Genomic DNA, 26,223 nt, shown 5'->3' with positions numbered 1-26,223 from the left:
TGTTAAAACCAAAATCCTTTTCCGAAAATCCAAAAAAATTCTCTCATATAATAATTTGATCCATGTGATGATAAGGATTTAACTTTGATATTGTTTTTATTGGTATATTTATAAAATAGTTACATTCAAATACAACAAGATATATGACATAATTACAAACTTGTCATGATTAAGCTGGTATATTGATGGTTAATTCACACAGATCTAATACGCTTTTAACTATTCACTTTGGAAATACTTCGTGGTTTATTTGATATCAAAGATGGACATGTACGTAAGAATTATTTTTAATTGAAAAGTTTTATTCACAGAATGATTTGTTTTATCTACTTATGAATAGAAATATGATTCATGTGATCTGGTTGGAAGCCTTTATCTGAAAAAATATATTAATTTTATTTTGGTTAAAACACAGGGTCGATTTGAGAGTTCCTTGAAGGAACAGGTAAATGTTGCCTGCCTCAGCCGAAGATGTTACGCCCTGTCACTGGAGATAATGGCTATGAACGGGAGATGTGAGCTAAAGCAATAAAGTCAATAGAATGTTGATTAGGCAGTTCCCGGGATTCAGAGAGGAGAACCATAGTACCATCTCAACAGAGCTTAGAAGAAACATCATTTGCCTTAAGGTTTTGTCAAAGGTCAACATGTTCAAAAATTTAGTTTTACAATAGCTCCAAAACTATGTGGTTTATAACGTTAAAACTTTTACAGTTTATAAATATATCTTTGATTAACAGATAGAATGTATCATTTGATAACAAATACTTAAAAAAAATATTTATCGAGAAAAATTCTTTCAAAAAAATGCATATATTTTTAAAAACTACACCTAATTAATTCCGTACTTTTAGTGAAATCCATCATTGCAGAAAGAATATATGTTTATCAATGAAGGGCAAGTTGGACTTCGATAGCCTCTGGAATGTTGTTTTCCCTGTTTATTTTGTCCAAATGTTAAGATTTGAAACCGAAAGTACATTGCAAATGGCGGATTTTATAGGGGTCTTGTTGTCATCTCTCGAGAGAGATGACAAATTAAGTTTGTTATCCGGATATGAAGTCCCAGTGTAAGCTGCCATTGATAAGCTGGTAGTCTGGCAAATGACGCGATTTCTTAATATAGAGATGTAAACAAAACTGCACAAAGAATGAGCGATCTGTTTCATCATCAAACAAAACAGGCCATCTGAAAGAAAAACTACACAGGAATCATAAAAAGTCAAAGAGACAGGATCGCTTGGGTAGTGGTGGGTCTTCAAAATACATGTAGTCATCTAACGTTAGGCTATTGCGTAAATGATGGTCAGCGCGTGTGTATTAAAATGCACTAAACACATGGCATCGAATAGATCAGCCAAGGCGTGGATCCATGAATTTACAGAAATGAAAACATTTACACAAATACTTGCATTAAATGCATAAATACAACTGGTATGAATTGATAGCGAAAACTTTACTTTTGTGTGTACTTTAGTCATTCGATAACTTACTGCCATTTTAAAATTAAACAAATCTATTCAGCGAATGCTATTACGAGGGGGAAAAATTATAGAAATTAAAAGCACAAGTTTAGCAGAGACATGCACAAATGTCTGCGATTTAAGAAACTATAGGCATTAATAGATGATCATAACGAATCACTATGAGTATCTTCACGCATGTCTGCACTATTCTTTTTTTCTTTAAATACAATATTGCTACCCCTGCATATAAAAGACGCAATTTCTTTACTTGACTCGCGCTCTAAGGATTTATAATTAAAGCACCTGCAATCATTTTCGAATTCTTTATATATATATGTCATTTAAAATTGCATTGTTGGTTAATGGGAAAAATATATTAAATCACATCTCCTATTCTTGAAATAAAACCAAAATTATTAAATAGAATGATTATTACCTAAAACGGCCTAAAGATTTGGATCTTTTTTATAGATAATTTGTAAATGCTTAATTTTAGCTGATAACATTTGAATTTTAATACTTACATCTATTTAAATTCATGTGAGCTTTATTTCTTTGGATAAGCCATGTGTTTAAAAGTATAGGCTTTCTGTGTATTGCAAGAAAAGTTACGTTGATGGTATTTTTTTCAGTTTTCTATGCCTTTTTCTCAGTAGCGTGTACATGTAATTATTTTATATAAAGTGTTAAAAGTTAAATCTGGACAGTAGAAGGTTTTGATGTAAGAGTAGCTCATTTTCACCTTTATATACCCAGTGGCTCAATGGCCAATTAAGTCACTTAGGAGAATACGATTAATGAAAATCTTTGGAAGTCAGCTGAGGGCAGGACCTAATTTGTTAGCGCTTTAAAACTTGTTGACTGCCGTCAGAGTAGGCGGCAATGAAATAAAGTCAAAAGGAACGCTAAGGTTTTATACATTTAATTGTGTAATAATTCTTTACAAATTTTACGAATACTGCTTAGTGGTTACTTTTTAAAAATATATTGTACAAAAAAATATTTGAAATGAATTGAAAATATTTTCACACAGTTTAAATAATACAGACACGTGTCATCAGGATGGCAACACCATCCCAATTTATTTAAGCATAATCTTTTGCTGTTACAAATGTTAACTGAAAGGCCTCCCCCTTCCCCACATGCACTTTTTGTTGCACTATTGTCATGTCCTCCCCAAATAAATGTGTTTTTCGAAAAAGTCAGAAAGTTTACATCTTCCCTTCTCATCCACGAAATTTGGACACCCTCCTTTTTTTCTAGTCAAAGATTGTTCAGGAAAGTTACGTTCAATCTAATTCAGTAAAATTTGATCTTAGAACAGCTTCAACTAGATCGCTTGACACCCCCACCCCCACGTTTCTCCTGCCTATAATAGCTGAAAACAAATGTTACATTCCACTGTTTACTCTGTGACATTAATGAAGCCAAAGAGATGACATTTCAGGCTTTCTAGAAAGCCAAACTTGTCTTTATGCATGTCATACTTTCAACAACAGCCTTTCAGAGACCATTCACGTCCAACTTGCCCTTCATTGATTGATTGATTGATTATTATTGTTTTACGCCGAGTCGGCAATATTTCAGCCATATTTCGGCGGTAGGAATTTAAATATAGGAACGGTTTTGGAAGTTTTGGGTTTCTTTGGCGGCCCCCAATGAGCCTACTCTTTTTCGAAAACCAGAGAAACGATCTTTAGCGTGTCAAGGGGGTTGCAATCCTTGACACGGGGCACCATTTAACGTCCCATCCGACGGACATGAAATTTAAAAATAAAATGAAAAGTTAAATTGAAAATTACAAAAATACTAATAAAAAATATGTACATTAAATCTTGTTGTAAAAATCAGTTTCTTGTAAGCATTGTATAATTGTACAAGGATTAATGTTTGTAAAAAGATCCTGCATTGTTCGCACATTATTAAATAGTCTCTTTCGTATAGGCGAAAAATCAGAACATTCCAAAAGAATATGGTGTATAGTTATTGCACATTCGCAAGATACACATTCAGGTTGATTTTCTTTGTCTAGAAGATATGAATGGGTAAATCTTGAATGTCCGATTCGTATTCTTGAAATAATGACTTCGTCCTGACGTTTCAGGCCGAAATCAGATGATTGATTAACTTTGTTTTGTATTGCATACAATTTATTATTATCACAAAAATCCCAAAATATCTGCCAAAGAGAATTTACATAAAGTTTGACTAAATACTTTAGATCGGTGTAAGGAATTTTAAAAGAAACGATTTCATATTGAAGAGCAGCTTTTGCAGAACTATCGGCCTTGTTATTACCCGGAATACCAATATGACTCGGAATCCAACAAAATTCAATTTCTTTACCTTGTTGAGTCAGATGATAGAACTTAGTCAATATATCCAAAATGTATGGGTGATCTGTGTTCATATTGTGTATGGACTCTAAGCATGAGAGCGAGTCTGAAAATATTGTAAACGATTTTTCACTAGAAGTTGTCATATATTCAAAAGCTAGTTGTATAGCTTTTGCTTCGGCCGTAAAAATTGTTGCTTCGTTCGGAAGTCGAATAGAAAACACATCATTTTTGACCACTGCAGCGGCAGCAACCCTACCTCTGTCCTTAGAACCATCTGTGTAAATTTCTGTTGTAGGATGTTTAGATTTTATTTCAGCTAATTTCTGTTGAAAAATGAGGGGATTTGTTTCTGATTTCTTTAGTTCGGATAAGGATTTGTTAACTACTGGTTTAATTAATTTCCATGGTGGTATTTCAGAAAGAGTAGTAGGTTTGACAATATCCAATGGTAGTTCAGAATCTCTAATACGATTTTTAAATCGAAAACAAAGTGGTTTTATGCATTTCTTGTTTTTATCAAATAAATGTGCATTTTGTGGATGAAAAACACAGTCATGAGCAGGATTATCGGTGTTTGCTTTTAATTTAATTATATACTGTAAAGCAAGTTTAATTCTTCTTAAATCTAGAGGTGGTTCATTTGCCTCTACATATAAACTATCTTTAGGAGATGTCCGAAAAGCCCCCAAGCACAATCTAAGACCTTGATGATGGATTGCGTCGAGAGCTTTTATATAGGAAGTCCTAGCTGATCCATACACAATACACCCATAGTCTAGTTTCGATCTTACTAAAGAGCGATACAGTTTAAGTAGGGTACTTTTATCAGCTCCCCATTTCGTGTTTGCTATAACTTTAATAATATCTAGTGCCTTTAAGCATTTTTCCTTAAGCATCTTTATATGTGGAATAAAAGAGTTTATTATCAAAGATGACACCTAAAAACTTTATTTCTTTAACTACTTTTATTGGATTTCCATTTAATTGCAAATTTGGATCATCATGGGTTTTCCGTTTTAAACAAAAATGCACACACTCCGTTTTACTCATTGAAAATTTAAAACCATTATTATCGGCCCAATTTTGAATTTTGTTTAGACATGATTGTAACCGCCGCTCAATAAAATTCATATTTTTGGACTTATAATACAGAACAAAGTCATCAACATATAAACTACCATGCATATCATTTTTAAGTACTTCAGCCAAACTATTTATTTTAATGCTAAACAATGTGACTGAAAGAATACTTCCTTGTGGTGCACCCATTTCTTGTTCAAAATTGTCTGAAACTGTAGAACCTAATCGCACTTTAAAAAGTCCTTAATAAAATTAGGTAAATTTCCTTTGAGACCAATATTGTAAAGATCTTTTAAAATACCATATTTCCATGTAGTATCGTACGCTTTTTCTAAGTCAAAAAATATAGATACAGCATGCTCTTTTTTAACAAAAGCATCTCTAATAAAGGTCTCCAGTCTTACTAACTGGTCAATAGTACTTCGGTTTTTTCTAAAACCACATTGTATATTTGTAAGAATGTTATTGGTTTCAAGAAACCATATTAATCGTTCATTGATCATCCGTTCCATGGTTTTACATAAGCAACTTGTTAACGCAATTGGTCGATAATTATTAGGGTTTGCATGGTCCTTTCCAGGTTTTGGAATAGGAATAATTGTGGCTTGAGTCCAGGAAGGTGGAAAATCCCCTCGTTTCCAGATAATATTAAAAATTTGCAGAAGACACTCTCTACTCTCTCTAGGAAGATGTTTAATTAATTGATAGTGGATATGATCCGGTCCTACAGCTGTGTCGTGAGATTTATCTAGAGATTTTTGCAACTCTTCAAAAGTAAATGGTTCATTATAACATTCTTTGTTTTCGGATGTAAAATCTAATGTTTTCTTTTCTTGAGTATTTTTGTATGTTATAAAACTAGGACTCATGTTGTTTGTCGAGGAATTCTGGGAGATTGCATTGGCTATTTCATTAGATATTTCTTTCTTATCAGTAATAATTTGATTTCCAATACTAAGATGTTGATATTTTTCAGGACTTTTTCCTTTTATTTTTCTTATTGCGTTCCAAACTTTATTTATGGGGGTATGTGAATTTAGATTTGAAACAAACTTTTTCCAAGATTTTCTTTTGCTAAAATTAATAGTTCTGCGAGCTTTTGCTCTAAATACACGAAAATTGTTTAAGTTTGATGATGTAGGTAATCTATTAAATTATCTTTCTGCTTTTTTGCGAGCTTTTATCGCTTCATTGCATTCTTCTGTAAACCATGGTTTTTTCGTTCTAGTAGAATTTGTCGAGGTTTTAGGTATACATTCGTTTGCGATATTTAATAGTATTTCATTAAAATTTTGAATAGGATCAGGATGGTTTTCAAATTTTTCAACAGAAATATTTTGTAAGCATAAGTATTCAAATTTATTCCAGTCAGCCTTGTTTAATTTCCAGTTTTGAACATTGTTGTTTTCGGAGGGTTTATGTACTTTAAGAATAATTGGGAAATGATCACTCCCGCATAAATCATCATGCACTGACCAACTTAGATCTAGGAGTAAAGAAGGATCTACTAAACTGATATCTATTGAAGAATATGAACCATTACCCGGATGCAAGTAGGTGTTTGAACCGTCATTAAGTATACAAAGATTATGATGCGATATTGCATCTTCAATTATTTTCCCTTTATCTGTGATTTTATCGCTACCCCATAGCGGATTATGGGCATTAAAGTCACCGACAATCAGAAATGGAGCAGGGAGTTGTTTTATTAATTTTGTGAGGTCTAAAAGTTGTAATTGATAATGTGGGGGTACATATACAGAACAAAGGGTAATTGTTTTATCAAGGGAAAGGCGTACAGCTACTGCCTGAAGATTAGTTTTCAAACTTATTTGGCTGTGAATGTATTTATTGTTAATTGCTATAGAAGTACCACCAGATGCTCTATCAGTTTGAGCATAATGGTTATACATACTATAGTTTTTAATATTGATCTTATCTGTTTCTTTCAAATGTGTTTCTTGTAAACATAAAGCTACCGGGCAATGGTCCTGAATAAGTAATGATAATTCGTTAAAAATAACCCTAAAACCTCGACAATTCCATTGTATGAATGTAGGATGATTCATTTCTATTTCTTATGATGGGAAATGGGGGAAATCCTCCCTTTATTTTTATTGGGCGATTCACTTCGGACTCGCGAGGAAGAATGGCATGGTGTAACGTCCATTTCCTCAAAGACCCCATATTTATTATGCAGAGCGACGGGATCTTTTGCTGCTTTCGGTAATCGATCACTCGACTGCTTCTTAGTGTTTTTAGAGGGAGATCTATTCTGTCTCCCAGATGATTTTGATATACCCGCAGCTGTTGACTTTGATGCAGTCGTAGCCACAGGGTTTGGTGCAGCCACAGCTGCAGGTCCTGCAGAAGCAGGTGTCGAAACAGATTTAGCTTTGTCATTTGATGACGTAGACATCTTAGATGTTAAGGTTTGCTTAAGAATATCATTCTCAGAAACCTGAGTAGAAACGTCCTTCATTGAGGACGATTTTAAAACAGTTGCATATGATGTTAAATTTGGTCTAGGAACACTGTACATGTTGACTAGCTTCTTTGCTTCTGGGTACGGTATTCTTTTCTCAGATTTTACTTTTTGAATTTCTTTTTCTTTTTTCCATAAAGGACATTGTTTTGAAGAAGCCATATGGTTACCTTTACAGTTCTTGCATTTAGGTTCCTTTTGACAACCTTTGCCGTCATGGCCCTCGTCACCACACCTGAAACATGTTTTTGTGCCTTTGCAATTAGTTTGTCCATGCCCAAATCGCTGGCATTTGAAACACCGAAGCGGATTTGGGATGAACAGTTCAACTTTCATTTGGTACAACCCAACTTTGATGTTCGTAGGGAGGGTTGGCATTCCAAAGGTAAGAAGGTAAGTATTTGTAGGTTCAATGTTATCGTTACGTTTTTTGGTGAACCGTTTCACAGAGACCACATCCTGGGACTCCAATTCAGATTGGATTTCCTGTTCAGGAATATCATCCATGTCATGGTCTCTGTCAAATAGAATACCTTTACTTTGGTTGAGTCCACTGTGAACTTTTGCAAGTACAGGTATATCTGCAAGTTTTTTTAGTGCCAACAAGGATGTTGAATGCTGTTTTTTGGCTACTTCAATGAGAAGAGCACCTGTTTTCATCTTTTTAACCGACTTTGGTGTACCAATAACCCTCTGTATACCTTTTTGTATTATAAAAGGCGATACTTTTGTCAAAGGCTTTGTATGTTGATCTGAAATCTGTGCTTCAAATATGATGAAGCGGGGCCAGTGTTGCACAACAGAATTATTTTGTTCATCATTAAAAGATATTTCAAAACCTGATGGGTAACAACGTTTTTTTGAAAGAGCCATAGTTAGTTGAGAAAAGTTTCAGAGTCCTTGCTCCCCGCCCGCCTCGGAGCGCCAACAAGGGCGATATCTAGTCAAACGGACATCCAGTAAGACTGATACCAAGAGGATACAAAGAAACTATACTCAGACAGAATATGCCTGATTAACCCTAAGCCACCGCTTGATATATATATATATATATATCAACATGGAAACGTCGGTGTATTGGAACATTGCAAAACGAAGAAGAAATATAATTATAGAAATTGCAAAACATCAATACTAAGGCATGCAGATATTATCAGCTCGGCATGACTAGCCGATTGATCAAGTCGGGCCAAACTTGACCTCCCGTCTAGATGAACATGGGGCCAAAGTGGAGTGTTGGTCATGTCAGGTGCGTTACACCCAGCACCTGCAGACCTCAGCCACCAGGATCCCCTTCTCCACCAACACGGGTCGCAACCCACGGCCAACAGGTTGCCCCATTTAGTCGCCTTTTACGACATGCAAGGGGGTGCCGGGGACCTATTCTTTTCACCCCGGGTCCCCACAGGGGTGCCCTTCATTGATAAACATATATTATTTCCGCAATGATGGTTTGCACTGAAAGTACAGAATGAAACAGGTGCGTTTTTTTTTTAAATATGCATTTTTTTTTTAATTTTCCTAAAAAATATATTTTTTTTATTATTTGTTTCCAAATGATACTTCCAATCTGTTAACCAATGATATATTTATAAACTGTAAAAGGTTTGACTTTATACCTCACAAAGTTTTGGAGCTATTGTAAAAATAAATTTTTGGACATGTTGACCTTTGACAAAACCTTAACAAAGGGATGCAAGCTGTAAGAAAACCGTAAACTTAAAAAGGCCACGTCACAAAGTGATGAGGTATTTCAATTATGCCACAATTTAAACATAAAGATTTATTTATTTGTCAGAAATAGGATGTGTTATTATATAAAAGGAAATGGTACAATCAAATAACTTCTTGCAAGCATTTCTCTCTTATATTTGAAGAAGCAGGATGTGAATTGCCAACAATAAGTTGAAGAGGATGTGTTTGTGAGTAATGATTATAAAGTATACGGTCTGCCTGTTCTGATTTACATTGAATTAAATTTAATCAAAAGTAGGCTAAAGATCCATCTACAATTGTGTATTGACCAGATTAAGACCTTTTTGGTCGAGAATTTGAAAAATTATCACAATGAAAAAATACAATCAAGTGTATTTATTGAAAATGAGCTACACTAGGAAGCAGCCTTGTAAAACAGAATGCGAACTTGATAAAGTAAAATCTTATGCAGGAAATTGTTCATGCTGCGACATATGTCAGAACTATTTATGCGGGGATTGATCTCAACTGCGATTGGAGAATTTGATTTTAGGGAGTCGTGTAACTTTTCCCGATGATCATGAACTTACAGAAGATTCTGATTCTGGAGAATAATTTTTCTTGACATAGGGATAACAAGAATTCTGTGAGCCAATGCTCACTAATTATGCCCCAGCTGAGAGTGTAGATGAAACGGCAAAGAAAACATGTAAAAAAAAAAAAAAAAGAACTTACGAGTTAACATGGTGATATAAAAAAGCATGTTACCTAACTAGAATTACAGTGCGCGAACTACTTGAATTTTTAAACGATACCATTCTGACTACAGTAATCAATCAAGTCTCACGATCCTCAAAATCCAGCCGCAGTTTGTCGTCGATCGAACCAAGAAGCGAGGTTTTATCTGAGTTTTTATCGACTTTCCGCCAAGTCTGTACCTTCCTAGGAAATAAGTGAAATTAGATAGAGAGGACTTTCAACGATATGCTGTTTGTTCATCTTGTCAAACTCTGCATGAAATTTGTGACTGTTTCTGAAAGAAATGGTGTCAGGTGTGGAAACAAGGATGCGATAAGTGCTTAAAGATTTCTCCTGGAATTCTTACATAAGCTCTTCATACATGTAAATTTCAATGGACTTCTTTCAAAACTTCTTTGAATACCAGCTCTCCGACTAGATATCACTGAGATGGTGGCCATCTCAAAGGGTCCCGCTTTCAGCAATGAACATGAAAATGTAAGGTAGCTGAAAAGGGTTTATTTTGAAAAGGAACATTTGTGTAATATTAAGGGATGTGTTGTTTGAGTCTACAGGGCTTCTATGTTATCCTTGTTATAATAAAAAAAATGGCACGAAAATCACGAGTACTCCATACCCTCTATAAAAAAAAACGGCACAAAAATCACGAATGATGCATATCCTCTATGAAATTGCTGCATATCCTCTATCAGAAATATGGATTGATTGATTGATTTAATATTGTTTAACGCCGAGTCGGCAATCTTTCAGTCATATTTCGGCGGTATAATCAGTTTAATCGGTTTTTGAAAGGTTTGGGTTTCTCTGGCGGCCCCCAATGAGCCTACTCTTTATCGAAAACCAGAGAAACGATCTTTTGCGTGCCAAAGGGGTTGTAATCCTTGACTCGGGGCACAATTTTACGTCCCATCCGACGGACTTAAAAGTCTAAAATATCTAAACAATTAAAATATATATTTCTCCAAGTACTTCTCAACAAAAATGCTAAAATTGTTAACTTCTGAATTTTACTGTACAAATCAGTTTCATGTAAGTATTCTAAAATTATACCAACATTAACATTTGTAAAAAGTTCATACATCGTTCGTACATTTTTAAAAAGTATATTTAGAATAGGCGAAAAATCTGTACATTCTAAAAGAATATGATTCACAGTTAGCGGACAGTCACAGGATATACATTCTGGCTGAAACTCTCGATTCAGTAAGTATGCATGCGTTATTTTTGAATGACCAATAGGTATTCCGGAAATGATCACTTCCGTCTTGACGTTTCAGGTCGAAGTCAAATGATCTGTTCACTTTGTTTTCTATAGCATAAAGCTTACTTTCATCACAAAATTCCCAGTAAATTTGCCAAAGATAATTTACATAAAGTTTAACAAGATATTTCAAATCAGTGTAAGGTATTTTTGGTGAAGTGCTGTTTTTGCAGCACTATCAGCCTTAGTGTTTCCAGGGATGCCATTATGACTTGGAATCCAACAAAAGTCAACTGTTTTACCTTGTTTAGTAAAATGATAATATTGAATTAATATATCCGAAATGTATGGTTGATCAATGTTCGTATTTTGTATAGATTTTAAGCAAGAGAGCGAGTCCGAAAATATTGTAAATGTTTTGTCATTAGAAGATTTAATATATTCAAATGCAAGTTGTATGGCCTTTGCCTCTGCTGTAAAAATTGTCGCTTCGTTTGGAAGCCGAGAAGAAAAAACATTCTTAATCACTGCAGCCGCTGCTACTCCATGTTTGTCCTTTGAACCATCTGTATAAATCTCAACTGTAGAATTCTTAAAATGTTTCATTTCGGCTAATTTCTGTTTAAAAATAAGAGAATTTGTTTCTGACTTCTTAAATTCTGTTAAGGATGTATCTACTTTTGGTTTAATTAATTTCCATGGTTTTATTTTAGAGAAATTTGTGGGTTGAATAATGTCCAAAGGTAGGTCAGAATCCCTGATATGTTTTCTAGATCTTAGACCAATGGGTTTTATACATTTTTTACTTTTATGGTACAAGTTTTCGTATTGCGAACGAAAACACAATCATACGCAGGGTTCTCAGTATTTGCTTTTAGTTTCAGAATATATTGTAAGGTTAGTTTGATTCTTCTTAAGTCGAGAGGTGGCTCGTTTGCTTCGACGTATAAACTATCTATAGGAGAAGTTTGAAAAGCTCCTAAACACAGTCGAAGGCCTTGATGATGGATTGCATCAAGAGCTTCTAAGTGTGAAGTTCTTGCAGAGTCATACACAATACAGCCATAGTCTAACTTAGATCTGACTAAAGAGCGATAAAGATTTAAAAGAGTATTTTTATCTGCCCCCCCCCCCCCAATCTGGTACTTGAAATATCTTTGAGAACGTTAAGCCTTGGTACATTTCTCTTTGTGATACACAAGAGCGTTTACTATCAGAGATAATGCATAAAAACTTTATCTCTTTAACAACTTTTATAGGATTACCATCTAGCTGCAAATGTGGGTCATCATGGGCTTTCCGTTTGGTGCAAAAATGCACGGAAGCGGTTTTACTTTTCGAAAACTTAAACCCGTTTATATCAGCCCAAGTTTGAATTTTGTTTAGACAAAACTGTAATTTTCGCTCTACATAATTAATATTTTTTGGATTTATAACAAAGGACAAAATCATCGACGTAGAAACTACCATACATATCATTTTAAAGTCATTCTGCTAAGCTGTTAATTTTTATACTGAATAAAGTGACTGATAAAATACTACCTTGTGGGACGCCAATTCCCTGATCAAAACTTTCCGAATATGTAGACCCCAAGCGTACTTTAAAATGTCTATCATTCAAACAATTCTTGATAAAATTGCTAAGTGTCCTTTAAGGCCCATATTATAAGGAATCAAATGCTTTTTCTAAATTAAAAAATACAGATACGACATGCTCTTTTTTAATAAAGGCATCTCGAATATACGTTTCCGGTCTTACTTAGTGGTCAATAGTACTTCGGTTTTTTCTAAAATTAGTATATTAGATAAAATGTTATTAGTTTCAAGAAACCATATTAAGCGTTCATTAATCATCCTTTCCATGGTTTTACATCAGCAGCTTGTTAAAGCAATTGGACGGTAATTATTAGGATCTTTATGGTCCTTTCCCGGTTTAGGGATAGGAATAATTGTAGCTTGGGTCCAGGAAGGTGGAAAATGACCTCGCTTCCAGATCTTATTAAAAGTTTGCAGAAGGACGTTCTTTACTGTTTTAAGGGAGGTGTTTAATTAGTTGATAATGGATCTGGTCCGGTCCTACCGCTGTATCATGAGATTTATTTAAAGACTCTTGTAATTCATCGAAAGTGAATGGATGATTATAGCTTTCATTTTTTTTCAGATGCAAATTGAAAACATTACCTTTTCTTGTGAATTTTTATATTTACTAAATTTAAAACTTACATTGTTTATGGAGTAATTTTTAGAAATTGTATTTGCTATTTCATTAGATATTTCTTTTTTATTCGCAATAATTTTATTTCCAACATTAAGATGCTGATATTTTTCAGGACCTTTCCCTTTAATTTTTCTTATTGCCTTCCAAACCTTATTCATAGGAGTGTGTGAATTAAGGTTGGAAACGAACTTTTTCCAAGATTTTCGTTTACTGAAGTTTATAATTATGCGAGCTTTTGCTCTAAATATGCGGAAATTGCTTAAATTTGTTGATGTTGGTAATCTGTTAGTCTCTATGCTTTTTTGCGAGCTTAATAGCATCATTACATTCTTCTGTATACCACGGTTTTTTGATTCTATAGTGGACTTTGCTGAGGTTTAGGTATGCATTTATTTGCTTTATGCAATAATGTTTCAGTAAATTTTTGTATAGGATCAGGATGGTTCTGAAACTTTTCAGCCGAAATATTTTGTAAACATAAGTTTTCAAATTGCTTTCAATCAGCCTTGTTTAGTTTCCAGTTTTGAATAGAACTATTTTGTGAAGGATTATTTTAATGATATTTGGGAAATGATGTGCTGACCAACTAAAATTCAAGAGTAAAGAAGGATCTACTAAAGTGATATCTATGGAAGAATATGAACCATTACCCGGATGCAGGTAAGTGCTAGAGCCGTCATTAAGTATACAAAGATTATGATGTGATAATGTATCTTCATTTTTTTCCCTTTATCGCTTATTTTGTCGCTTTTGTCTGCTGTCTGTCGGTCCACCAACAGTTTTATGTTCAAAATCAGCATTATATGAGAGAAGTGGGGCATTTGTTATTTTTTTGGATTAAAACAAATCAACGATTAAGAAGTGTTCATTCTTTTCTGTAATTGTTAAGATTTTCTATCTGCACTGTTTTTGGTTTTTGAAATCATAATTGTTGTAAAGTATTTCACCTGAAATTCTCCTCCATCGAAACTGGAAACTTTTGATTCCTCTTTTTTTATGATTATTAATTAAAAGCAGTTTTATCAGCTGATCGAATCCACTTTGAAGCTTTTAAGATAAAAGTATAAATGAATGAATGAATGAAATAAAATTGATAATATACATGAAAATATATTATGAATACTTGTTTAGATATTACTTTAAATTACAACAGATGTTATATTCAGTATTTTCTTGCAGGAAATACATTGAAATTGCTTTGTCTTATAGGGGTCGACATATTAAGACTCTCTTTGGAAATGTGTACGTCTGGCTTTTTCTTAGTCATTTTCTTCGTGGACTGTTTTTTTTCACACGGAACTGGGACCAACATCTGCATCTGTTGAAGTACCGGAGGTTCTTTTCTAACAGTAAACGTACACTGGGTATGCCTTGAAATTCCATTTGTCACTGGAAAGTAACTCGGTCGACGTTTCACTTTTTTTTAAGAAGTTTGTGTATAAGCATTAGAACACGACTTTGCTTGTTCTGTTTCCATTAGCTGCTTCTTCAGGATTTCAACAAGAAAATTCTTTGGTAAGCATTTTCACCGTCTCGGAGAGATGTTTTATATTTTCCGCACTTTTACAATGGCCGAATCCCGTCTCAATATTTGATTCATTCGGTTTCTTTGAGGGTCACGGGGTCGAAGTACAGTTCAACTGATCAACAATAATTTTGCACTCTGTTACAGAGTCAGTGTGGCTCAAGTCTGGTTGACTCTTTATTTCATTCAGAAAGTCATTCCTGTACCATTCAAAAGTATTAAACCTTGAATTAGAATGGTATCTGTGCAAGTCCAATTCATTATCTTTTCTATTAAATGATTGTGATATTTAATCCACTAAATCAGTTTAAAATTGATTTAAAAAGACTGGAATTTACACAAGATCCATCATTTCTTAATCATGTTTACTCATCAGCTGGGTATAGATAAGAGCTCATACAAATACATCTTATCTCCTAAACAGTCTTGTGCATTAATAATAAATAAAGTAAACCAGGAAAAAATTCGATATCCTCGTTAAGGAAAAATTTTTTTTAAAACAAATCAACAAACCAATTCATTACATGCTGAGTTGGAAAATTTTTCCGCCATTTGCAAAGGAAATAAGGGAACCAGTTTGTAAAATATATTTTGTAAAAAATTAACGAATATCAATCCCAATTTTTTCTACGATTGTCGCTGACGTGCTGCACCTATCATAACAACACTTATATATGTTTCCCTTACTTTTTTCAAGATAACAGTAAACATTGTAACAAGTCTACAAAAGAACTGATGACAAGAAAGAACATTCTGAAAAATGTCATGGATACTCCCGCCTCCTTTCCTGAACTTAATCCTATTGAGAATTTGTGGGCGACCATCAAGCTCCATTTCCAAAACAGGGTGAGGCCAAGAACCAAACACAAACTTGTTAATAGAATAAAAAAAACTTCTGGGAAAGATTAAATGTAATGAAATGTGCTAAATTCATCGACCATATTCATAAAGTCATTCCCCATGTAATTATAGACAGTGGTGAACCTACAAAATTCTGAAGAGATTGTGCCAAGCTGACATTAATTATGTGTACACTGTGCCAGATGACATTTATAAATTAGGTTCATGAACACATGTTCCAGAGTTGGAAAACAGTTTATTTAATATTGTACATGCCAATTTTCCCTCAGAATCAAACTGAAGATTAATCCAGTGATTTTTACTGTATGATTTCCATCAATCATAATTCAAAAATAGTTTTGGAAAGATTTTACTTCATGCAGTTTTACAATTTCTCATTCTGAACACCTAGTTCATTTGTAGTACTTTTACGTATTTCTGTTTTTATATGCTGTTTGCGAGTGGAAGTATGTTTACTGAAAATATGTATTCTATTGTTTTGGAACAACTATTACAAGATTATTGGGGTGGTAGTCACTGCGCCCCAAAACCAGAACGCCCCATGCATGAGCGCCCCAAACATTTTTACCTGCGCCCAAGTACAAATATGAGCGCCCCAAACTTAATTCACGAGCGCCCAAAATCAGCATTTCGGTCGCCCCAAGGCTCATTAACTAGTAAAGAAATAAATTATTGGCTTTTTTTTTACATTTCGATGTTAAAAATATATTGATATGAACAATTCACGAGCGCCCCAAATTATATCTATCATAAGTGCACAAGATTTTAAGTATAACGAACGCCCCAAGATTTGTAAACTAGCATTATGAAATAATTATGAGATTATAATTGAGCGGGCTCCTTTATGTGGGATAACGGCGGTGCTCAGACTTTGAAACTATCGTTTTTTAATTACACAAATATTTAAAAGTTGATAATATAAAAGAATATTACACAAGTGTTCTTTGAAGAAGGAAAGTCAAACAAAAGAATATTTTGTACAGTTGTATGCAACTAAACATAAGTCAATTTCAACATAGATTCAAGTGAAATATTCCAAAAATAAAATATAACTGATGAAGTACTTATATGTATAAAATTATCACATAACGAGAGCACCTACAGATACCTGTGTTAGATCGGACGATGTTGTTTGGGGCGCTCGAAATGCTAATTTGGGGCGCTCGTGGAATAAGTTTGGGGCGCTCATATTTGTACTTGGGCGCCGGTAAAAATGTTTGGGGCGCTCATGCATGGAGCGTTCTGGTTTTGGGGCGAAATGACAGTAACCCGATTATTGTAGATACTAAAATCAATAGCAAGTTAAAAGATCCGTGTTATTTTATTTCCAATTTAACCACATGATCTGTGTTATTTTATTTTCTATGTAACCATATGATCTGTGTTATTTTATTTCCTATTTAACCCACTGTTTTGTTTTATGAATCTTTAAGTAATAATTCACCTGGTTAGGATGCCAGATGCCGTAAGTACTTTAAGCCAAAGAAAGGTTAGGATGTGGTTTTTGGTTGGTGTAGAGACTTCTTGGAGGAAGTAGAAGAAAATACAGTAAATATTCCAATTAAACCTAAAATTATACTTCCATAATGATTGTTAAATGTGTGTTTTTCATTTTGCGGTGCCAAGTTCACCCATAAACATGTCTCACCTCATTCAAAGATTTAATGGATTAATCAGTACACATAAAATAGATTTTTTAAAAACCTCATTCAAAGACTTAATGTGTAGATTAATCAGTACACATAAAATAGTTTTTTTAAAGATCTCTGACATCAAATTAATTTTAATGTTTATAGTCTTTTCAGCAGGTGATTCCTCATTGACATTCAAAGATTCTGCATTTTGCAACTAGGGCAAAGGAGCACCGACCACTTGGATTTGATCCAAAACCAATCATTTGTTTTTACCAAGAAAAACTAACAAGAAAAAGAAATGAGAAGAGAAGGAAACTCATTCTGTATCTTCCAACGGAATATTCCACCTACAAGGAGTTCAAAAATTGCACAGATTAAGTCCCAAATGCTAATGCCCCCCTAATGACTGAATGATCTGGTTGGAAATCAAAGATCAAAGAAAAGCAACTCGGTATGCGTAAGACCCTCCTTATTTCTTTCCTTTATAAGCAAGTTGGAACCTTTAGCAACCAGTTTTTCGTAATCAATTTAATACATTACAGACCACACCAACAGAAGTAGTTAATGCCATCCTCAAATCTCCAACCTTTGCGTCAATGATGAAATATATGGAGACAACGATCCAAAGTGTTTATGAGCAGCCGTTTCAGAAGTACTTAATTTTGAGCTTGTATCATGGCTGTGGTGTTTTTCCTTTGAAGTCAAAAGTACAATAACTGGAGATACACCGATGGGCGGAGCCAGCAAAAACTGTGCCGTGTAAATAAATTATTGAACACCAAGGCGATTTCAGCACATGTATATTGAAGAACTACAGAATTAAATGGACTTTGTTATATACAAAGAAAAAAATTTTTCTTGACATGAATTCGTCAAATAAATATCTTAAAATATCACACCTATTGTAATAGAACCTTTTAACAGGATATACGGTACCATCTTTGCTGTATTCTTTGCTCAACTAGAATAAAGTTCAGCTGTACTGCATCCATAGATGAAGAGTTAACACAGCATTTTTGTTCATGCCACAGCTCTGGAATATGTCAAATGATCAACGGGTATCTTTTTTTCTTGATTTTCGATTAACACCTGAATTTCCCTTCTTCAACTTCGAATTTTTCATCCTTGATATCCAAAGGTTTCTTATGAATTTCATAAACAATCCGTTTTCATATTAAGTTGGAGAGCTGCAATCCGACGTCCTTTCTCATGAACACACACATAAAATGTGCAAATTAAAAAATACTGGCGGGAAGGAGAGAATAATCATGCGGTCACCTGACAAAAACTATATTTTTTAATGGTGTAATGAACAGTCAATGAAATAAAGGTCTTTCACATAAATAACAGTGCACATGTATCCCAAAATACGAAATGTTTTTGTGGAACACTGCAAATACTCTATTCGTGCGACAGCTCTCGAAAATGCCAAATAATCAACGGGAATCTTTTTCTTGATTTTCGATTAACAGCTGAATTTCCCTTCTTCGACTTCGAATTTTACATGTACATCATTAATATCCAAAGGTTTTCCTATGAATTTCATTAACAATCCATGTATGAATTTCATTAACAATCCATGTTTATATTAAGTTGGAGAGCTGCCGTCCTTTCTCATGAACACGCATATAAAGTGTGTAATAAAAATACTGGCGGGAAGAAGAGATTATCCATGCGGTCACCTGAAAAAAATTACATTTTTTTAATTGGTGTAATTAAAAGTCATGCGAAGCTTTTTGACTATGTATCCGTCAGTACGAGTAGACTTAGGAATGAACTACTTAATTCTTTGAAAGACATAAATTGGTAAGGTGAACACAAACAACTTCGATTGTAGAGCCATTTAGCTCTCGGCGGGTGTGACCGGTCAAGAATATAGATTCTTTATTCTTCCTAGGCACCCGATCCTTTTTTTTTGGAACTTCCAAGGATCCATGCTTAATGCCCTTTCACAAATTTGTGTTGTTTGCAGATTTTTAGATCTCGTATGTCACTCAGGTGACCTATTGCTATATATTCTCGTCCGTCGTCGTGCTGGTGTGCGTCGTGCGTGAACTTTTCACATTTTCGACTTCTTTTCAAGAACCACTGGGGAACGACTTTACTTTACCGGTCCCCAGAAAAACGCGCTAAAATATAGTATCGCCGTAGGCGATTTCAATATATATGAGATCGCGTGAGCGATCGAAAAAAATTTGAAATATGAGGTTTTAAGCCTTTTTGACCCCAAAATCGGATTCTACGGTTAAAAGTTTAGTTTAAAACTTCGTATTTAAACGAAGTTTTTAACCTCGTTCTCTGAAAAAAAGTAATAAATATTGTTTATTCAGTGAAAAGGAGACAAAAAAATAATTGTGAACGATGCGCGTGCGGCGCATGCTTAGTGCGGTTTCTTTCGTACTTGGCCATTTTTTCATGTAAACAAACCAACTAGGTGTCGTTGAAGCTGAATTAAGATCTTGCAAAAAATACAGATGCAACTGAATTTCTTAATTAATCTGAAAGAACAAGACACTAACCCTAATCTCTCGGATGGTATGCGAGGACTAACCCAAATCTTCCAGGCGGATGCTACAAGCATTGCTAGACGATGCTAGATTAACCCATGTGCGAGGACTAACCCTAATCTCTCGGATGGATGCGAGACTAACCCTAATCAGTCGAAAACTTATGCAAGGACTAACCCTAATTTTTCAGGTGGGTGCAAGATTAACCCTAACCAGTCGAAAAATGTGCAGAACCAACCCTAATCAGTTGAGTGACGTAAATCTTACGTCATAGTGCAATGAGCACGCGAATCTTGCGGATTTGGGGACCGGTAAAGTAAAGTCTACCCACCACTGGGCCAATTTCCACCAAACTTGCCACAAAGTATCCTCACGTAAAGTTGATAGAAGTTTGTTCAAATGAAGGGCCACACCTTCTTCCAAGGGGAGATAATTAAGAATTGGAGTAAAATTAATGGTATCTTGTAAAAATCTTCTAAAGAACCACTGGACAGGTAAGACGAGACTTATATGGAAACATCCTCCCGTAATGTAGACCCAAGTTTGTTCAAATCATGACCACTAGGGGTAGGGCGGGGACATAATGAATGATCAAAATTCTACATGGGAATACATTGGAAAAATCGTCTCCTCCAGAACCACTGGGCAAAGGAAGATGAAACTTATTTGGAAACATCTTAAGGTAGTGTAGATTCAGGTTTGTTAAAATCGTGATCCCCAGGGGTATGGTGGGGCCACAATGGACAATGAAAGTTTTACACTGGAGTACGTAGGAAAAAATCTTGAAAAAAATCTTTCATCAGAAACAGCAAAGCCATGATTGGTTATACTTGCGTGGAAACATCCTCAGGTAGTAGAGATTCAAGTCTTTAAAAAAAATCCCTGTTTTCAACAGAATGACATAAATATGCATTTTACTGCAATACAAACGACAAAGCAGATAGTGCAGATCCATTCATCCCTTGGAAGTAATGAGTGGACATGCATCCAGTTAAAGATTATAATTAATGAGTTCAATGTAGGAAGGCTAGCTGTCTCAATCATTTCTGTTGGAACATCTTTGATCAAGCAGTTCTTATCTTTCTTATGGAAATTAGACAGAAGATCTACTAGTCAGTTTATAGCATATGTCATTTGATGACCAGCCTTTTCTTTTCAAAATTAATTTGATATAGATTAAATTGTTAAGACTAACTTGATATTGTTTATTTAATTTTTTGCAAATATCAAACAAATATGGAATATGAGGAGGGGAGGGGGTGCGGATGGGCATTTGTTAAGCTCTGACACTACCAGTTGAGAAATCTATGATGTAATATTTGTTATAATAAATGCCTTCACTACATGAGATGTATAAACAGCAAATATTATAAGGAATGGAAAAATCATGGAAATCTTTGAATCAAGGTTGGCATGATTTTCTTGCACTCTGAACAATATTTGACGGACGTATCATGCTGTGGCGAGGCAATTTATTATTAAAGGTGTCTTACTTGTTACGCTTGTCTAGGTGTTTTCTTCCAGACTTGTACCTACAATAATTATTACATTAATATATAATCACTTCACAGATATTATATCATTACCATTTCATAAAGGTTAGATGAGTCTGGGAACGACTTTACCTTACCGGTCCCCAGAAAAACGCGCTAAAATATAGTGTCGCCATAGGCGACTTCAGTATAATATGACATCGCGTGAGCGATCGAAAAAAATAAAAAGTATGAGATTTTAAGCCTTTTTGACCCTAAAATCGAATTCTACGGTTAAAAGTTCAGTTTAAAACTTCGTTTTTAGCTCTACTGGTCAGAGACCAGAAGAGCTTATGCGATAGTAAGGTGTCCGTCGTCCGTCTGTCTGTCTGTCTGTCCGTCTGTCTGTCAACAATTTTTCAAAATGCTACTCCTCCTACAGTTTTGGTCCGATTTCAATATAACTTGGCACACAAGTAGACTACACTAAGATACATAATTTAGTGCATCGGTTTTTGATTTCGATGGACGGTGTTGCCATGGTTACTAAAAATAGAAACTTCTGTGAAATTCCTTTAAAACGCTACTCCTCCTACAGTTTTGGTCCGATTTCAATATAACTTAGCACACAAGTAGACTACACTAAGATACATTATTTAGTGCATCGGTTTTTGATTTTGATGGACGGTGTTGCCATGGTTACTAAAAATAGAAATTTCTGTGAAATTCCTTTAAAACGATACTTCTTCTACAGTTTTGGTCCGATTTCAATATAACTTGGCTTACAAGTAGACAACACTAAGATACATAATGTAGTGCATCGGATTTTGATTTCGATGGACGGTATTGCCTTGGTTACTAAAAATAGAAATTTCTTTGAAATTCCTTTAAAACGCTACTCCTCCTACAGTTTTGGTCCGATTTCAATATAACTTGGCACACAAGTAGACTACACTAAGATACATAATTTAGTGCATCGGTTTTTGATTTTGATGGACGGTGTTGCCATGGTTACTAAAAATAGAAATTTCTGTGAAATTCCTTTAAAACGATACTTCTTCTACAGTTTTGGTCCGATTTCAATATAACTTGGCTTACAAGTAGACAACACTAAGATACATAATGTAGTGCATCGGATTTTGATTTCGATGGACGGTATTGCCTTGGTTACTAAAAATAGAAATTTCTTTGAAATTCCTTTAAAACGCTACTCCTCCTACAGTTTTGGTCCGATTTCAAAATAACTTGGCACACAAGTAGACTACACTAAGATACATAATTTATTGCATCGGTTTTTGAATTCAATGGACAGTGTTGCCATGGTTACTAAAAATAGAAATTTCTGTGAAATTCCTTTAAAAGACTACTCCTGCTACAGTTTTAGTCTGCTTCTAATATAATTAGGCATACAAGAAGACTATACTAAGATACATAATTATTGCATTGGTTTTTGAATTCGATGAACAGTGTTGCCATGGTTACTTAAAATAGAAATTTTTGTGAAATTCCCATTAAACGTTTCTCCTCCTACAATTTTGGTCTGATTTCAATCTAATTTGACACACAGTTAGAATACACTATGATACATAATATGTATTTCTGTTTTTTAATTTGAGTGAATGGTGTTGTCATGGTTACTAAAAATAGAAATTTCCGTGAAATACTTTCAAAACGCTACTCCTCCTACAGTTTTCATTTGATTTCAATATAACTTGGCACAGAAGTAGACTACATTAAGATACATAATTCTATTTATTGTTGCATGTTGCAATGTTTCAAATCCAAGTGCTACTTTTCTTTTGTTATACAAACAGACCAGTAGAGCTACAGTCTCATCAGAGACTTCTGGTTAAACGAAGTTTTTAACCTTGTTCTCTGAAAAAAAGTAATAAATATTGTTTATTCAGTGAAAAGGAGACAAAAAATAATTGTGAACGAAGCGCGTGAGGCGCATGCTTAGTGCTGTTTCTTTCATACTTAGCCATTTTGTTTCATGTAAACAAACCAACGAGATGTCGTTGAAGCTCAATTAAGATCTTGCAAAAAATGCAGATGCAACTGAATTTCTTAATTAATCGAAAAGAACAAGACACTAACCCAAATATCTCGGATGGTATGCGAGGACTAACCCAAATCTCACAGGCGGATGCTAAACTAACCCATGTGCGAGGACTAACCCTAATCTCTCGGATAGATGCGAGACTAACCCTAATCAGTCGAAAACTTGTGCAAGAACTAACCCTAATCTTTCAGGTGGGTGCAAGACTAACTCTAATCAGTCCAAAAAAGTGCAAAACTAACCCTAATCAGTTGAGTGACGTAAATCTTGCGTCATAGTGCATTGAGCGCGCGGATCTGGGGACCGGTAAAGTAAAGTTTAGTCTGCACGGATGCCCCCTCATTTCCTTGCGGCTTCCATTCTGTATTGGTTTCTCGTCTCTGAGATGGGATTCGAAGGGAATGGCAATTTGCTACCTTGAATTCTTCCACCACAGAGGAAACTGGTATGCGTAATGGAGAATTGCTGTAGAGTCAAGTCGGTGTAAATGATGGTAGAACTCTTAACCACCTCCTCAGATATCATCACTTTCCTTGGTTTCGATTGTAGAAGTTGTAATATCTTATATGAAGATAAGCCACTTAAGTGTTGGTAGGACCTCAGCCTGGAAGATCCATGCCTTGTACTTTCCATGTAATACGCATCCATCAACCATTTTAGCCAAGAAAGGGGCTTCTTTGTGCCTTCGATTCCATCTTTGTCTTTATGTGATTCATTATACAACTTTCCCAATCATTTAATATTTCATCTCCTTCCATTGATGAGATCTCCTCTCCTTGAATTTGCATCTTGACTAGCCTGTTAACGCGCCCCCTCCTCAATACGAGGTATCTGAATTTCTTTGGCTTAAACTTCATGCGTTACCACGAGACGCTATCTTCCAATGCTGATAGGACCCATGACGCTTGTATTTGTGTTGTTAATGTCACTGTGAGATCATTCATAAAACCTTTAGCTGGTTGCTGCTGAGAAATCCCCGATTCCATCCTTGGCCCTCTTGTTTCTCTTTCTGCAATTCTGGTCACTATCCCCATTCCCATTACAAACGGGATAGGGGAGATTGTACATCCTGTGACTATCCCTTTCTCTACCCTTTGCCAGGATGTGATGGAGTGTCATTGACAGTGATCTGCATTCCTCCGAAGAAATTCCTAACAAACCTCTTGACCTTCTCTGCTATATGGCACAGCTCCATTTCCAACTCAATAAGCTTGTGGGTCACAGATCCATACGCGTTGGCTAGGTCTAACCACACTACTGTTAAGTTTTTATTCCCCTGGATCGAAAGATCCTGGGGGTATATTGTTTTTGTCCTGTCTGTCTGTTGTCAACTTTAGCCTTGCCAATAACTTGATTGGTTGGAGCTATGACTTTCATATTTCACATGTGTATTCCTTGCGACAAGACCTTTCTTTAAGTACCATCATATTTGACCTTGACCTTGGAGATTGACCCACTTTTGCACAATTTTATGAGACTTTAACCTTGCCAATAACTTCTGAACAGTTGTTGCTTGGGGTTTCAAACTTCACGTGTATTCTTTGCGACAATGCCTTCCTTAGGATAGCAACAACTTTGACCTTTTGACCTTGGAGTTTGACCTACTTTTAAGAAACTTTAACCATGGCCATAACTTTTGAACAGTTGGCGCTTGGGGTTTCAAACTTCACATGTGTATTTGTGACAAGACCTTCCTCTGGATATCAACCACTTTTACCTTGACCCAGGAGTTTGACCTACTTTTGAAAAACTTAAACCTTGGCCATAACTATTGAATGGTTGGTGCTAGGGCTTTCATACTTCACATATGTAATCCATGTGACAAGATCTTCCTTTGGATACCAACAACTTTGACCTTGACGTTTTACTTACTTTTAAAAAAACTTTAACCTTCGTCATAACTTTTGAACAGTTGCAGCTAGGGCTTTCAAATTTCACAGGTATATTCCTCGAGACAAAACCTTTCTTTGGGTACCAACATATTTTATCTTTGGGCCTGGATTTTGACTTGCATTTGAAAAACTTTAACCTTGTTGCCATACGGGGGCATCAGTGTTTCACAACACACATCTTGTTCTTGTCTGATGAGTTGGCTCATGACACTTGGGTCTTCTACGCATCTGGAGTACCTTGGTATGCCTTCCTTTTGAATAGATTTCTATGCATTTGTTTTTCACCATGTACGTACCCCGATATTAACTTTGCTAGCACTGACATGAACATTTTCACCACCACGTTTAGCAAAAATATTGTTCTGAACTGGTTGAATGTCTTGAAATTCTTCTCTTTTAATACAAAACATTCCTCTGCCTCTTTCCAGCATACTGGTATTGTCCCTTTCCTCCGGTTTACTCTGAAAGATTAGCTTAGTCGTTTCTTCAGCCATTTAAGTTTTACAGCATTTTGTTTTGACGATGATGTTTTTGAGATTCGTCACCTTATGAATGAGTGTCAAATCTGAGAGGTACAAGATGCCACTTTGTTCATAAAAAAATGCCCATCTAGCTCACAGGAGCAGGCATACTTTTTTCTCAAATGTGGCATTTTTGCACAAATATAGGTCTAACTTTCTGAAATTTAAACAATTCTTGAATCGATAAAAAAAAAATAAACAGCATGCACCAATCAATATAGAGAACATAATGGTTGTCATTATTCTATGTAAAGATAATGATTAATATTTCATGGGAGAGCTAGGAAATGCAAAAGTAGATGAACAAGTAATTGTGTTTAAATAAGTGCACGAAATATATGTAAAATAAGTCACAATGGAATCTTTACAGTTAGTGTTCTATCAGTGCATTCCCAGTCTTCCAAATCCTTGTCCAAGAAAACACATCCCCTGCTTTGAATATTAATATTGAAAAATAAATATAACTTGCAGTCTACTGTATTTTCTCCACCAATTTCCAAAAGGACATT

The 26,223-nt window shown here is 35.0% G+C and overlaps 1 protein-coding gene across 1 annotated transcript; it reads right to left on the bottom strand.

The window, feature by feature from the left end:
- Positions 1-6,956: 6,956 nt before the first annotated feature.
- LOC133179531 (uncharacterized) lies at positions 6,957-8,030 on the bottom strand. The gene has a single exon (XM_061314266.1). It carries the CDS (start codon positions 8,028-8,030, stop codon positions 6,957-6,959), a length of 1,074 nt encoding a protein of 357 aa, XP_061170250.1.
- Positions 8,031-26,223: the final 18,193 nt, after the last annotated feature.

The sequence above is a fragment of the Saccostrea echinata genome, unplaced genomic scaffold (assembly GCF_033153115.1).
Source record: "Saccostrea echinata isolate AGI-Se365-2 ecotype Australia unplaced genomic scaffold, CSIRO_AGI_Sech_v1 ptg000005l, whole genome shotgun sequence".
NCBI lineage: Eukaryota > Metazoa > Mollusca > Bivalvia > Ostreida > Ostreidae > Saccostrea > Saccostrea echinata.
Note: the sequence above shows the minus strand (reverse complement) of the source record. Positions and strands in the feature narration are given on the sequence as shown.